Source organism: Loxodonta africana, chromosome 15 (assembly GCF_030014295.1).
Source record: "Loxodonta africana isolate mLoxAfr1 chromosome 15, mLoxAfr1.hap2, whole genome shotgun sequence".
Taxonomy (NCBI): domain Eukaryota; kingdom Metazoa; phylum Chordata; class Mammalia; order Proboscidea; family Elephantidae; genus Loxodonta; species Loxodonta africana.
The window spans coordinates 18,658,596-18,675,219 of record NC_087356.1 but is presented as its reverse complement, the minus strand read 5'-3'; the positions used below and the strand labels follow the sequence as shown (position 1 = coordinate 18,675,219).

At 39.7% G+C, this 16,624-nt stretch overlaps 1 protein-coding gene across 5 annotated transcripts in view; it reads right to left on the bottom strand.

Annotated features, from left to right (window-relative positions):
- AFTPH (aftiphilin) overlaps window positions 1-16,624 on the bottom strand; it is a 71,069-nt gene that overhangs the window by 39,709 nt on the left and 14,736 nt on the right. For all 5 annotated transcript variants that reach the window (XR_002786675.2, XR_010317922.1, XM_023552694.2 and 2 more), the window contains exon 2: window positions 720-2,683. Coding sequence is in view for 3 of the 5 variants with exons in the window: in XM_023552694.2 (XP_023408462.1) it covers window positions 720-2,651 (1,932 nt within the window). In the remaining 2 variants the exon portion in view is untranslated. The remainder of the gene's footprint in view (window positions 1-719; window positions 2,684-16,624) is intronic.

Below are 16,624 nucleotides of genomic sequence, written 5' to 3'. Positions count from 1 at the left end.
CATAAATCCACATTTTAAGAAAGTATAAGCAAATAAATACAACCACAATAAGTCAATCTGTGGCTGTGTTTTTGTTCTAGGTCTAAACCTTAATCCATGCCCACCCTCACCCCAGGCCTTTTAAAAGCAGCTGCTAAGTTATGAGGTCCGAACTGCATTTTCTAAATTCTTTTTCTATCTTTCAATTCATGATAGCCTTTAGCACAGGCTGGGGTTTCAACTTCTGCTTACTTTCTCTTACAACCAATCCGTACTTCAATCTCCTAAGCCTCTGATGGATAAAATTAACAGACATCTTTTTCCGAAGTTAAAAAAAACAAACAAAACTAAATCTCAGTTCAACCTTCTTTTAAAATCACTGTAAAGGTAAAAACTGAAGGATTCACTTAAATGGTTATTTTGCCAATGAATGGAGTTTTACATAAATATGATTTACATTCCTAATCAAACCAAAACACCAAATTGATGAATTTCTGTAATTATTAAATTCACTAAGATAAAGAAAAATCTTACCAAGCTTTATCCTAGGACTATTTAGCTTACCAAAGAGTTGCAGAAATATAACTAACCCACACATCAGGCAAGCAATGTATGTCAGAAAAAAAGACTCCTTTAACAGGTACCCTAGCAAAAATAAAAAAAATAAATAAAATAAAGCTAAATTAGAAGCCTCCACAGCAATTAATATGTCAGACAAAATAGAGAAAATCTGTAAATACCTGAACTGCAGTGGCTGATTCCTGTAACTGGCCAGTAGCCACTGCTCCTCTGGAAGTTGCTGAAGGGACACTGTGGCTTTGGGGGGTTCCTGGAGTAGCAGTATTTCCATCTGTCCTATGTGATTGCCAGGCCTCCTTTCGATGGTGAGATTCAGTAGCTTGCTGGTCTCCAAAAGCAGCCCAAGAGCAACTCTCTTTCTGCTCATCCTCAAAAGCGTTCCAATCCGCGACTTGACTAGGGCCAGCTGAACTGAAGTCCGCAAAATCATCCGAGTCTTGAAAAGCACTGCAGTCATCCTGATCATCTGGCACAGAATCGAAATCGCCAAACTCTCCTTCTTGCCCATTTTCCAGTTTTGAAACAGGCTCAATGCCTGCCCCAGGAGGCTTTCTTGCCAACTGACATCCTTCTGGTAAACTATCAGAAGTCTGTTTTAGGTCTGACTCGGTAAATATCATTTCTTCTTGGCAAGAAACAGCACTTGTATCCCCAAATTCTCCAAAGTCATCACCTGGTTCACCAGAATGTGGAAAGTGCTCTGAGGACTCTTCGAAAGTGATGTCGCTCATGGAATCTTGAGTGCCAGGGGCAAAAGGTGGAGTTGCGCCACTGGCTGTGCCAAAGTCACCAAAATCATCCTCATTTGTATCGTTGCAAGTCACAAAGTCGTTACTACTATCGCCATTTTTTATACTTAGAGAATCGTCTAAAACATTTTCTTCTGTGGGATCGATGCTGGGGCTTTGGGAATTAGTAAACTTTGTAGTTTCTTCTTTGGAAGAATCAACTTCATTACCAGCATCGTTAGCTTTAATAAAATCCATGCAGAGGTGAGCACATTTAGAAGGAAATAAATCAGGTTCTTCCTCAGTTTTACATTGTTCTCTCCTACTGGCTTCTGAATCATCAGCTGTGTCTACCGAGCTCCAAGCATGTGATGGAGCACTAGAATTAAAAAGCTCATCCTGTTGCAGTGCTGTAGAGCCTTCTTTCTCAGTACTGAAACCTCTGTTACTCACTATGCTTCCTTCCTGAACACAGACCTGTTCCTCTCTGTCAGTGTCTCCTTTGTTGCCAAAGCTTCTATCCAAAGACACTTCTTTTACACAACTCAGTTCACTGACTCTGTTAATTTTATTGTTTTCCTGAACGGTTAGTGCTTCTCTATCATTTAAAACTATACATCCTATTTCTTCCAGTTGTATCCTTTCCTTTTTGGAAAATGTGGCAAAATCTGCAAATTCCTCAGGAGGACTAGGTGCAGAGTCAAAATTATACTCAGTGCTCTGAGTGCTAAGAGGCTTTAGTCCCTTTGAGTCGGCTACAGTGTCCAGATCATCTGTTCCCTGAGGATTTACAGTTTCTGGTACTGCAAACCCGTTTGTCAGAATCTCCAGACAAGGAGCCTTTTCACCATTGCAGCTCTCTAACTGCTTGTTTTGGTGAACAATGTTCATATCAGTTCTAAAATCTCCTGGAGAGAAACTTTCAGGTGTTCCAACATTCTGTCTCTGTTCCACTGCTTTATTTAAATCTCCTGGACTTTCCAGACCATCAATGGAAATATCTAAAGTTTTAGATGGAATTAGTTCTGTGCTGGTGGCAGAAAGTAAAACATCAGACTGTCCTTTCCCAGGAGGAGAAAGTTCAGCAGTGATGTCCTTATCATTGCCATTTTTAATGGGCTTAAAGCTTGTAAGGCTATCTACATTTTCTGAGAAATCATGAATTGGCATAAAATGGTTTGAAGGTACAAACTCGTCCTTGGGACGAGTATAATCTGGGGTATCAAAATCAACAAACCCTACACCAGAAGGGCTAACTTCTGAAAACCCACCAAATTCCCCAAATTCATCGTCATCGTCATCCTCGGCTCCATTGTCTAGCGGTGGTGGGGATGAAGAGTACATTCGAATGATGTCTGGCTCCATTGTTTAAGTGCTTTCAAATAATTAATTCACACCTGTAAAAAAAAAAAAAAAAAAAGTGTTTTTTTTTTGGGGGGAGAGGACAGATTACATACACCAGGCCTTTAAAAATTATCTCAAAGCTGCTTTGTTGCTCTTAGTTCAGGTTGAGTTGATTCTGACTGATGGCAACCCCATGTGTGCAAAGTAGATGGAAAGCCTGCCTTCTGAGGAGCCTTTAGGTGAGTCTGAACCTCCAACCTTTCAGCCAGTAGTTCAGCACTTACCCGTTTTTACCAGCCGGGACTCCTAAACCTACTTGTAAACAATGCAAATTTACACTGCTCTGTTTTGAAACTTTTAAACTGTTTTTTTCTTAAGTGAGATTATACAGCTATAATAAAACCAAAAAATTCTATATACATATAGCTAGAATACATTGGCAAAAAGAAAAAAAATTCTACTTTACATTACCAAGAGCATTGGTAGGGTATTACTGAATTTGGTAATTCCAGAGAATTTCGAAATATACACTTAAAAAAGTATATCCACAAAACTCAGAGCATATGCTTTTTCTCTTAAGTTCTCTTTCAAGTTTACTGGGGACTCAGTGCTTTTATGGATTTGTATTAATTCTTTGAAATTAAAAGACAAAACTTTTATCTGTAATATTTGCTACAAATATTTTCTTCACTTTGCTTTTCAGTGTTCATTTCTGACCCAAGTTAATTCACTTCTATTTTCTTCTAGTCTTATAGTGATTGTTTTACATTTAATTTTTAATACATCCAAAACTTATTTTGGTGTATGATGTAAAACAGGCATCTTAATAATATTTTCTAAATAGCCCACCAATCATCATATCCCATTTATTGAGTAATCCTTCCCGTACTCATGGATTTATAGTATCTTCCTTTCCACACAGTAATTCTTAAATGGAGCGTTTCTGGACTCTTCTGTCCATTTGTGCTAAGGACTCAAAAGTGTCACAAGACAGACTTAACATTCAATGCAAAAACAGCCCACCGAAGTCCTAGAATAAAACCAGCCCCAAACACTGAGCTGGTGCTTTTCTGCAACGCACAGTTACCAAGCTGGATATACAAGGAAAATGTTTACTGTAGAATCAAACCAGGTTTGCAAGCTGGAAAAAGTCACTTCCAACTTTCAGAATGAAATTTTGTGAGATTTTTCAGCTTTAGAGTTTGAAGGTGCCTTAGAAACCACATAATTTAGAGACATGGAAAATGAGGCCTACTGGTGGGTAATTTTTGCAAAGGTCATACAGCTGGTTAGTAGAGAAGGGCACACGAACCCAAGCCTCCTGGAGCTTACGTCAGAGCTTCAGAATTTTGAAAAGGATCTGTGAGGTCAAAGACTGGTCAGTCATGGGAGTTGTTTGAAAGAAACGAGCAAGAAATGAGCAAGACATAAGAAAAGTAAAAGACTCCATTGTAATGTATCTACTTTAACTTATCTTCCTTACGAAATGAGCATCATAAAGAAAGAAGTAACTGTTTTTAGCTCTAAGATACCCTTCTTTTCTGCTGCTGGTTTAAAGAGAAAAGGGAAAAAAACAAGAAACAAAAAAGGTACATAAAAACCATATTTTCTTCCCACATTTAGTGTCCTGATAATCCCTCCTAATGCTTCGTGGACAGGCTAATTTCGCCTCTATCGGTGTGCCCGTAATTATAAAACTCTTATTGGTGATGTTAGTTGCTGCTGAGTTCAGTCCAGCCCATGTGTGCAGAGTAAAACTACTCCATAGGGTGACATTTTGGAAGCAGATTGCCAGGCCTGTCTTTTGAGGTACCTCTGGGTGGGTTCGAATTGTTAACCTTTCAGCTAGCTGTCAAGCACTTAACCATCTGCGCCAGTAAGGGATCCATGAAATTGTTATTTAAAAATATTCTGTGACAGTTATGGATGGAGCTTGAAGACATCAGGCTGAGTGAATAAGCCAATCACAAAAGGACAAATATTGTATGACCTCGCTTATATAAAAAGACAAGAAAGGCAAATGTACAGAGACCAAAGTTTATTGGTGGTTACCAGGGGCGAGAGGGAGGGGGAAAAGGGGGCTAATGGTGACAGAAAAATCGCATTGATTAAGGGTAGGGTTGCGTAGCTGATTATTGTAATTGCTGTTAAACTTTACACCTGTAAAAAAGTTGAATTGGCAAAAGTTGTGCGATAGATATATTTACAATGACAAAAACAAAGAGTAGCTGATGAGGCTGCTTATGAAAAACCAAACACCTCATAGATTAGATTCCTCGGTTTGGAAGTTTAGTGTCATGGTTTCATGGAATAGCACATTTAATTGTCCTAATAACGTGTTCAGTGCTTCCGCTCCACCTCCTAGTTTGCCATGCAGTGTCGGGGGTGTTAAAAGCTTGCAAGTGGCCATCCAAGGCACAAGAAGTGGTCTCTACTCCACTGGAGCGGCAGAGGAGAGTCAGGAGTAGGAGGAAAGAAATGGAATGTGTGGCTAACTGCCTCCTCTGCCACAAGACGAGAAGAACTCGACGGTACCTGGCTATCATTACTGAACGTTGTGATCAAAGGTTCCACAGAAGGATCCCGATCGTAAAAGGGGAAAATACAGAGCAGAATTTCACATTCTCATGGGTTTCATACTTTCCGGAGTCAGGAAGGGAGGATGAACCCCTTGAACTATTGCCCCGAGATAATCTTTAAACCTTAAACCAAATATATCACCTGAAGTCTTCTTAAACCTGAATAATCTAGCTTAACTAGTAAAAACAGGTCTGCCTTGAGATTATGCTCTTTTAAGAACTACCTGTATGGGATCAAATTGACAAGAGCAACCCAAAAGATTAGATAGGAACCTTAGGGGGCAGTGAGTTTATGTTAACGACGGAGGAACAGCTCAGAAAAAAAGGGTAAGAATGGTTGCACAACTCGAAGAATGTCATCAATGTCACTGAACTGTACATGCAGAAAGAACTGAATTGGTATATGTTTTGCTGTGCATATTCTCAACGGTAAATAAAATTTAGAAAAAAATATTCTGTGATTGTTAATGAGAGTATGAGGAAAGGGACACCTGCACACATACACTGCTGCTGTAGATGTAAATTGTTACAAGGCTTCCAGAAGGCACTTTTGCTATACACGTATAAGCTCTTCAACAAACAACCCTCTGACTCAATCAACTCCATTTCCACGAATATAGACTAAGGGAATATTTGCACAAGCTTGTATAACTTACTACTTAGGTACAAAGATAACTAATATCCAAAATGTAAAAATGCTCCAAAGGGATTAAGTAAATTATGCTATATCCCTACAATGGCATGTTTTGCAGCCATGATTCTTTTCTCTTGCTCTCTTTTTAAATTGAAAAGTATTCATAATGATGGGGTCTTGTCAAAAGGATACAGACACCAGCTTGAAGGGGCTTGTACTGGCCACATCGGGGGCAATAAACTAAATAAATAATGGAGTATAACCCGCTGAATAAAATAATAAACTATGGGTCCTCCCGGATGTAAATACGTAAGTGAATAAACTAAAAGATGAGGAACATGATACATGCATAGTTACAAAGTATTTCTCTACAACATGCTTAATTACAAAAGGAAGATGTGTAACATTACAATGCTCAAGTCTGACACTACCTTAATCAAATGAGCAAAGTAACAGAAACATTCAAACCACGCACCACCTGAGGAGATGCAGTGAGAGGACCACAGGGTCACTTTTTTAATATTCCTGCCCAAAACATATAACTTGAATCTGATCATCAGGAAACTTCAGACACTCTCAAATGGAAGGGCAGTCTACAAAATAACTGGCCTGTAATCTCAAAAGTATCAAGGTCATGAAAATCAAGACTGAAGAACTGTTCCAAATTGAAGACGACTAAAGAGAAAAGACAACTAAATACAACGCCTGATTCTCAGCTGGATCCCCTTTCTACAAATGTCATTATCGGGACAACTGCTGAAACTTGAATGGGGTCCAAGGATTACACACCAGCAATATATCAATGCTAATTTCTTGATTTTGATGGTAGTATTGTGGTTATGTAAGAGAATGTCCTCGGCTATAGGAAATACACACTGAAGTATTTGGGGGTGATGGAGCAACAGATTCGCAACATACTCTAAAGGTGTTCAGAAAAAAAAGTTATTTGTACTGAACTTGTAACTTTTTGTTTGTGATTGTTTCACAATGAAAAATTGAAAAACAGCCACTCAAGAAAATTTATATGTACCTATATATGCACTGGGTTTGGATTATATATGCATTTAAACGCACATTTTATAAGGAGCCCTGGTGACACACTGGTTGGAAGGTTGGTGGTTTGAACCTACCAGCTGCTCCACAGGAGAAAGATGTGGGAGTCTGCTTCTTCTGTAAAAAGATTTATAGTCTTGGAAACCCTATGGGGCAGTTCTAACTGTCCTATAGGGTTGCTACGAGTCCGAATCAGCTCGATGGCAGTGGGTGTTGGTTTTAATACACGTTACTTATAAAATATTAATAATACCTTAAGTTTAAACTTATTTTGAAATGACTCACAGAAAGTTGCAAAAATAGTAGTCTTGTGTACTCTTCGGCCAGTTCCCAGCAATGGTGACATCTTATATAGCTACAGTATAATATGAAGGCCAGGAAATTCTCATTGTTGGTACATTACTGTTAACTATAGACCTTCTTTGGAAACCCTGGTAGTGTAGTCATTAAGAGCTACAGCTGCTAACCAAGAGGTCAGCAGTTCAAATCCACCAGGTGCTCCTTAGGAAATCCTATGGAGCAGTTCTACCCTGTCCTTTAGGGTCACTATGAGTTGGAATTGACTCAACGGCAATGGGCATAGACCTTATTCAGTTTTTACCATTTAAAAAAAATTTACATTCATCTGTATTTGTACGTGTGCGGTTCTATGCAATTTTATCCCGTGTACAGATTTGTGTAAACGCTACTATCAATATACAGAATGGCCCTCCAGCCCTGCCTCTTGGCAACCACTAATCTGTCCTTCATCTCTACAGATTTGTCATCTCAACAATGTTATGTAAATGAACCATACAGGATATAACCCTTTCAAGTTGTTTTTTTTTACTCAGCATAATGCCCTGAGGTCCATTCTGGTTGTTCCACACATCAATAGTTCAATCCTTTTACTGCTAAGTAGTATTCCATTGTAGGAACTTACCACTTTGTCCAACCATTTACCCGCTGAGAAACATTTCCAGTATTTTACTATTATGAATAAAGCTGCTACAAACATCCGTGTAGAGGTCTCTGTGTGAACATAAGTTCTCATTTCTCTGGGATAAATGTTCAAGTGTGACTGCTGGATCCTGCGATAAGTGCATGTTTAGTTTCGTAAAAAAATGCAACACTACTTTCCAGACTGGCTCTACCATCATACATCCTCATTTTTTTTTTTTAATACCCATAATGTTTCTTTCTTGGAAAACCTATTGGTTCTTCCAAAACTCTTCACTGAAATATGAAGTATTTCAATGGTTCAAGGCCTATTTCAACTCAGACGTTTACGCAAATAAAAAAAAATCTTTATCAGGAACTTTCTAATCAAAGGTAGCAAAACATTAGAAAGTAGTTTTTCTTCCTGGCATACTTTGGCAAGGTACTCCCTCTTTCTCCTTCTAAGTGAGACAGGCTCTACAGACATTTCCACATTTCTCAAAAGTGAGTCACCTACTGATGAGAAGAATTTGAGCTGTGTGTTCCTCTCCAGCGGGCCTTGGTTCTGGCCAACCTCACCCTTCAAAATCTAAGACGGTGCCACTCTCCCATTCCTCAGCTGAGAATGTCAACCAACTAGCGCAGAAGAGGCTTGAAACCTTCTTTAAAAAAAAAAAGCCTTCAATGTCTAAGGCCAATTCTAAGTAAAATAAGTTTAACTGAGGTGTTATTTGTATAATAAATCTACAAACAAAGAGATCAGACAAGCCCATTTCTTTTTTACACAGACAACACAGGCTTTAAATAGCTGCTCCTACTTGACAGGAGCAGAAACCCTGGTGGCATAATGGTTAAGCGCTCCGGCTGCTAACCAAGAGGTCAGCAGTTCAAATCTGCCAGGCGCTCCTTGGAAACTCTATGGGGCAGTTCTCCTCTGTCCTATAGGGTCGCTATGACTCAGAATTGACTCGACAGCAGTGGGTTTGGTGGGTTTTACTTAACAGGAAAGAGAAAAAAGGATAGAAGAGCTACTTTAATACTGTGCCTGGCACATCCAATTTTGCAAACTCAATAAATGTCTCTTCTTCCTGAATGAACTAGAGACAAGAAGTCCCAACCAGTTGCCCAATTTCTTTATAATCTGAACAAGTGTTTGTGTATTTGTGAAGAGCAGGTTGTGTTCAACTTGCCATTTTTATGTCTGCTTCTTCCAAGGCCTGTTGTTGTTGTGTGACAGAGTACAACTTTCCCCACAGGGTCTGGGCTGTAATCTTTACAGGTCCATTTCACCAGGACTTCTCTCTAATGGAGCCACTATGTGGGTTCAACAGCCAACCTCTTGGTTAGCAGCTAAGCCTTTAACCATTGTGCCACCAGGGCTCCTTCTAAGGCCTGCTGGAAGAGAGTAAACAAGTAATGGGGTATAGGCTTGGCAGCCAAGGAAGACTCAGGCCATGGTATCAACATATAATTGGCATGACGTTCTCAATGCTGGGAAGTATTGGGGTATCATAAAAGTGGGTAGAGCATGGAGGTAAGAGAATCTGGGCAGGTCTCCTGCACTATGCAGATTTGTCCATGGGAAATCACATCCTTACAGGGAGACTAGGGAGAAATATAGGTGAATAACAGTAATTAAAAATGCAAACCAAAGCAAACCTTCAACATTACAAACTAGGACAATCAAAGTGTCTTGAGTTTAGGAATTCAGGTATAGGTGGTCCTTTATCAAAATTAATTTGATACAGAGGGATCTGGGGAACAGCCCCGAAATCCAGCAGTAATCAGCAGTGGAACTCTGAGCCCTGTGCCAGATTAGGAGCCAGGGTAGTAGGGCATACAATGGGTGAAGGTGACTCAGTATTACTCCCCCATAGGAAGAGGAGCTGCACTTGTTTAAGGACTTCTATTCCCAAGTCTGAAACGGTAATGGGAGAGAAGACAAGGTGAGCCGAAGGCTGAGAGATAGGTGGTCAAGAGGCAAGGTGGGTTTTGAAGCAGAGGAGGAAAGGAGGTTTGAGGCCAACTATTATCTGAGACTAGCTGGCCATTCAAAAACTATTTCTCAAGAAGAACAAAGTTGGCAGACTTAAACTACTAGGTATCAAGAGTTGGGTTAAAGCCACATGCTCGTATGATTTATAACAAACACGCCACTGCAGTACGGCGGGGAAAGGATGGCCTTATCAACCATTAGCGTTAGGTCAACTGGATATCCATAATGATCTCTGACTCTACCTAACACCTTACACAAAAATCAGTTCCAGATAGATCACAGACCTACATGTGAAAGGTAAAACAATTAACCTTCTAAAAGAAGGCAAAAGTGTTTTAAACAAGACATAGAAAGCATTAACCATAAAAGAAAAATTGGTCTTCATTCAAATTAAAAAATTCTGTTTATTAAAAAACAAAGTAAGAGAAAACACCATTAAGAGAATGAAAAGGCAAGCCACTGCCTAGGAGAATATACTCAAAATACATTTAACTCTCAAAGAACTCACATCTGGAATATGTAAGGAATTCCTAAAAATATCATTGAGAGACAACCCAATGAAAAATTATCAAAATATGTGAAAAGGTACTTCACAAAGGATAACCAAGTGGCCAATACGCATATGAAATGTCATCAAGGAAATGCCCATTAAAACCATGTAAGATACCACTACACAATCACCGGAACAGCTAAAACGAAAACAAAAGCAATTCTAACAATACCCACTGTTGGCAAGAATGTAGAGCAACTGGGATTTTCAGACTTTATTGATGGGAGTATAAATTGGCACACTCAAAACTGTTTGGCAATATCTGCTACAACCTGACATGCACGTGACCTTATTACCAAGCATATACCTCACAAAACTGAGTACATAAGTGCACTGAAAGACATGTACAAGACTGGTCATGCTAACTTTATTCTTAATTGGAAACAACTCGAATCTCCATCAGCAGGAGAACGGTTAAAATAAACTGGTATATACAGACAATGGGATTCTACATAGCAGTGAAATGAACTATTACTGCACGTAACACCGTATCACAGACATAATGTGTGAAAGAAGCCAGATAAACACACACAAAAGGCTACTGTGTAATTCCATTTATATGAAATTCAAAACAGGGAAAACTAATCTATGGTGATACGTCAGGATAGTCGTAACCTATGGGGGCAGGGTACTGACTGGAAGGGGCATAAAGGGGTCCGCTGGGTGCTGCTAATGTTATCATCTCTTGATATGCGTTATAGTTACACAGGTGCATATATTTGTAAACATTCATCCAGTTGTACACTTAAGATTTATGCACTTGCTGTCTATACATCAATAAAAAAGAAAAAAAAATGTTTCCCAGAAAATCAACATACTTAGATTAAGAGCACTACATTACAAGGGGATGAATATATGACTATAGTTATTTAAATTTACTATTGTATCAAAAAATCTTTTCGCTTATGTATACCTTGCCTAATTCTGGGATTTAAGGCAATATATGTATGCATGTATGTCTCAAGAGGCAGCATGGTATAGATGGAACATCTTGGATTTGGAGTCAGAATAATTCAGATTTCCCATTTACTAGTTACATGACCTTGCCCTTTCTAAGCCTCGTTTCTACCTTTAAAAAAAAAAGGGGGTGGGGTGGGAGCTGCCAGCCCCTACCTTTCAAAGCTGTAGTGAAAATTATAGACAACCTTCAGTACCTGGCACATTCTGTGCACTCAGTAAGTATTAACGTCACATTTTAACCTTTACCAAGTCTGTGGCTCAAATCATAATCTCCCCTTAACAAAATCTAAGTCAATGTTTGCTTAGTTGGCACAGACTCACATGGCTCTCGGCATATATTTTTAAAAAGGTCACTGAGAGAGTAAGTCATTTAAGAAATATATTCTTAACAACACTAAAGGTACATGAAGTTGACTTTCTTGCTAATTTTTATAACCAACCCTTAAAAAATATGAAACTTATATAAGTAAATTATAAAATGTAGGCTTGGGGGAGAGAGGGGAGCTGATAACAAACCAAATCTAAAGTCCAAGGTTGAAGAACTAAGACTATAACTTCTCAACCAGTTCAGAAGATTAGTCTGTTAAGAGATGGAGGTTTTGAGGAGGAAAAGAAAAATGCAACCTAGAAGTTTTCACCAGTACCCTGAAGTAAACCAGCTATAGCTACTAGTCAGAGGGAAGACCGCAAGAATAGAAGCCTACAAGTAGGTGCTTGGTTGGGATAAAAAGGATTGTTTGGGTTGCCCTTCACATTCCTCTACTAGATCATCAGTCCCTGCCACCCTCCCTCCATCTTCCACACAATGTTACCCACCCTAAAAAGCCCTGGGCTCACATTTGGTGGTAGTGGTGGGTCTCTAAGAAAGAGGCTATTGGCCTCTAGGAATCTCCCAGAATCAAACATAGAGGGTTTCTTACAGACAAGCCAAAAGCCTTCAGTACGCACTGCTCACCAGAGAAAAACTAGCATCTTTTACAGGGCACTAGCCTGACAACATCAAGGTGCACATCATCTCTCAAGGCCAGATAAACAAGCCTAGATCATACATTCCAGCTTCAGTGAGAACCTTTCACTCCAAAGTTTCATTTAAAGGAACTGGGATGACTATTCAGACAGGGATTGGACTGGACTAAAAGAGAGAAAATTATACTGGTGAGGAGTAAGGTTCTTGGCTCAAGTAGACACGAGACTATGTGGGTAGCTCCAGTTGGAGGCAAGATGAGAAGGCAGAAGGGGACAGGAGCTGGTTGAATGGACATGGGGAATACAGAGTAGACAGGAGGAGTGTGCTGTCTCATTAGGGGGAGAGCAGCTGGGAGTATATAGGAAGGTGTGTGTAAGTTTTTGTAGGAGAGACTGACTTGATTTGTAAACTTTCACTTGAGGCACAATAAAAATAAAATAAAGGAACTGGTATGTGGGGCTGGGGAGGAACACAAGTAGGGAGGACGGCAGTAATAGAAGAAATTCTGCCCGTGGACTGCAGCTTTAGCTCCGGCCCGCCCAGGAGTCCTACCCTGCCTCTCCCGAGGGTCTGGTACAGATTTGAGACTTGCCCAGCCAGCCCCCACAATCGCATAAGCCAATTCCTCTCAATAAATCTTGTAATATATACTTCTCACTGATTCCCTTTCCGTGAAATCCTGACCGATACTGGAGGAAAATATATGTAACAACCGAATGTACTAACTGAATCTTGACTGAATGCTGGTTTTTTTTTTTTTTAAAGGTAGGGGGAGAGTAGGGGGAGAAAAACAACTGTATCTGAAATCATGCTGCTGACTTCAATAGTATAAACTACATTAAAAAAGAAACAAAAACAAAAACCATTGCCATCGAGTAGATTCCACTCAGAGTGACCCTACAGGACAAAACAGAAATGCCCCATAGGGTTTCTCCAAGGAGCAACTGGTGGATTTGAACTGCTGACTGCTTGGTTAGTAGCCTAGCTCTTAACCACTACTCCACCAAGGCTCCACAAACTACACTAGCAAGGTATAGTCAATGAATCACAAAAAATAATCACTGCCTTCTTACCACAATATGTTTGAGGTTTAAGTCAGTCAATTGTTAAACCATTTGGGTGAATGGAAGAAAAAAAAAAATGACATCTGTATTTTCTTTAGAAAAACCAATAAAAATCTTATGTAAGCAATTAACAACATCAACTTGCACTGCAAATATTGTCTGGTGTTGCAGTAGTTCAGAATTTTCAAATCTTTACTAGAATATCCTCATGGGAGTCTTAAGGTACCACCAAATTGTACTGTCAACGAAGCCGCCTGGCCTGCATCTCTGCTCGCGAGTCACCTTGTCACATGAGGGGTGGGGTATGCTATATTAGAGAAACAGAGGCTCCTTCTCTGAGCCTCACAAAGGCTTAGATGACAGATAACTTTTTGTTTTCAATACATCTAGAGATACCTGGACCAAGACGGCACAAAAGTTTTCATGCCTCTAAAGTTTAAAACCTACAAAAATGATTAATTTCTCATTTCTTTTTTGGGGGACGGGTATTTGTCTTCAACACAGCAGCTCAGTGGAGGCTAATAAATAACAAACGCAGACAGAGCCCGCAAAAGGATGCATTTTAGTAAAAACTGAGAAAGCTTTTTTGTTAGTTTTTATAAGGTCTCCATCCCCTCTTCAACACAGGCTACAAACCTCAAGGCTATTTAATCAAATTCCCGCAACCCCAAAGCTAAGTATTTTTAAGTTTTCATAATTTCTTTGAACTTGCCAATTTAAAACCCCAAATCCTCAAATATCACAGACACCAACTGTATGTAATACTGCAGAATTTTATGCAGTTTTATTTAAGACACTGCTAAATAAATATCATCTTTCCTGTACTTTCACTCCCTGCTTACACCAACACCAAGTTAATATTTATTAAGCCCTTACTATGTGCTGGTACTATGTGAAGCGCATTCATGAATTACCTCTGTTAGTTCTCACAACTGTCCTGTGAGGTAGGAATTATCCTCATTTCGTAGACGAAGAGATAATGGCTTAAAGCGGTTAAATATTTTTTCAAGAATAACCAGTAAGGAGTGAAGTAGTCACTAACTAATCAAATATTTGAAGAGTATCTTCTATAATATTGCAGAAGTGATTGTAAAAAAACAGAATCACAAGAGTTTTCCCCAAAAGGTTTCGTTGTTCAGAAGGGTTCTGAAACTTTCACGGTAATTTTCTCCAGGAGAAAAAATTGCTTATAAGCCCAGATGAAGAAAGTATAACCACCAAGAATGCCAAGAACCAAATCTCTTGTTTCAGAATGTACATAGCACTAATTGTGAGGAAACAGTGAAAATAAGCAGCAAAATACATTTGTGTCAAAGCTGATCACCCTTAAAAGGCCAGACTGCCAGAAGTGACAACCAACTTTTCTGTCTTCCTGTTTTTTGATGTTGTCTTAGTTACCCAGTGCTGCTATACCGGAAATATCACAAGTTTAGGAGGCTAGAAGTCCAAATTCAGAGCGCTGGCTCTAGGGGAAGGCTTTCTCTCCTTGTCGCCTCTGGGGGAAGGTCTTTGTCTCTTCAGCTTCTGCTTCCTGGTTTCTTGGAGATCTCCACGTGGCTTGGCATCTATCTTACCCCATCTCTGCTTGCTGGCTTGTGTTTAATCTCTTTTTCTATCTCAAAAGAGACCGACTCAAGATACACCCTACACTAATCCTGTGTCGTTAACATAACAAAGACAGCCTATTCCCAAATAGAATTACAACCACAGGCATGAAGGTTAGGATATACAACACATCATTTTTGCGGGGACACATTTCAATCCACAGCAGATGTCAGTAAGAAAGGTTCAAAAAAGTACCAATATCATATACATAAAGTCAATTCTGACACGAGCCAAAGCACACATTCATTCTTCTAGTGCTAACCATCTTGTTAAAGAGCAGTAAGGTATGTTATAGAAGCTGGTTTTTAAAAATCCCCATGGAAAACCTTGTATTGTACTATAGGTTTTTAATTTTCTACACAGATCCATAGTAAGGCATTTCAGAGCTGAGTTTGGATAGTTTGGCACTAAAAATTAAACTGTCAAATTATTTAAAGATAAAAACACTGGAAATTGTTTTGCCTTTAGCGTGTTATATCAACTGATCATATTTGAGTGTTTACCAGCTATTTCTCCCAAAAGGTATTTCAACTTGAAATTGCACGAAGGACACCGAGTAACTAATAACAAGGGCAACAGAACGGAAGCAGCAGATGCATTAGTCCTTGGAAAACAATTTTTCCCCTAGTACTCTCTGCTTCTTTTGTGGAGTGGCAGCATAAATCAGCCACTCTAATTTTCCACCCTAATATTCTGAAGTTTTACAATGAAAACAGGATCTAACAGGCAGAAACTACCTCAGTTTCATGCCCCTCCCCTAGAATCTTGTTTATACCCACAATCTTGCCCAAGGATCATCCCGGGCGGGACCTTTTGTTTTTCTTCTCAATCTCTTGCAGAGGGGACTCTGAATTTCTTCATCACTGCTGATGCTTTCTCATCAGTCCTTAAATGTTCAAGACTTTATCCTAGAAACAAATCAGTGCAAAACCAAACAAAAAGCCCTCCCTTCTGTGCCCTTCTAGCTCTCTTCCTCAGCATCAAGCTTCTTGAAAGACCCCTGTCTATTCACTATTTCTACTTCCTAACCTCCCACTCACTCCTCAACCCAAGACAATCTGGCTTCCATCCTACCACTCCACAGAAACTGCTATTGCAAGAGTTTCTCTACTTGATCTCAAAAGACTGATAGGCCTCTATTGTTCACCACTGCACCCTCAGGGTCTGGCTCAGAGGAAGGGCTGAATACATTATTACTGTTTTGACAGTGGCACTGATTCCACTGAGCACTCGAAATCTTCCCCTCTCCCTCCTCCCCACCGTGATTTCTATACCCTACCTCTGGCCTCCAAGTGCTCCATCAAGTAAGTTAGGAAATACCCAGCTTCAATCAAGGGAAGGAAGTGTGATCTAAGAGAGGATGGCCTGAAATGTGACCAAATGTGACAGAAAACGAACCAAAATAGTCTGTGCTGCAATCCATCTTAAGCTGGAACATGTTGAGTGGGGCAGCAATTTATATGAAACCTAGGGGGAAAAACACGGGGTAAATAACAAAAGCGTGTTAGTGTGTTTGGACAGACCAGCTAACGTGAATATCTGCTTTGATTTGAAGCAATTTCTCAGCTTAAGTGAAGGTGTCAGCTGCCAGAGCAGATGTTACTTACTCTGGAGAGTCCAACTTTGATTTCCCTTGCTCGAGTTCTTTGCTCCCCAGCAACTTTGTTT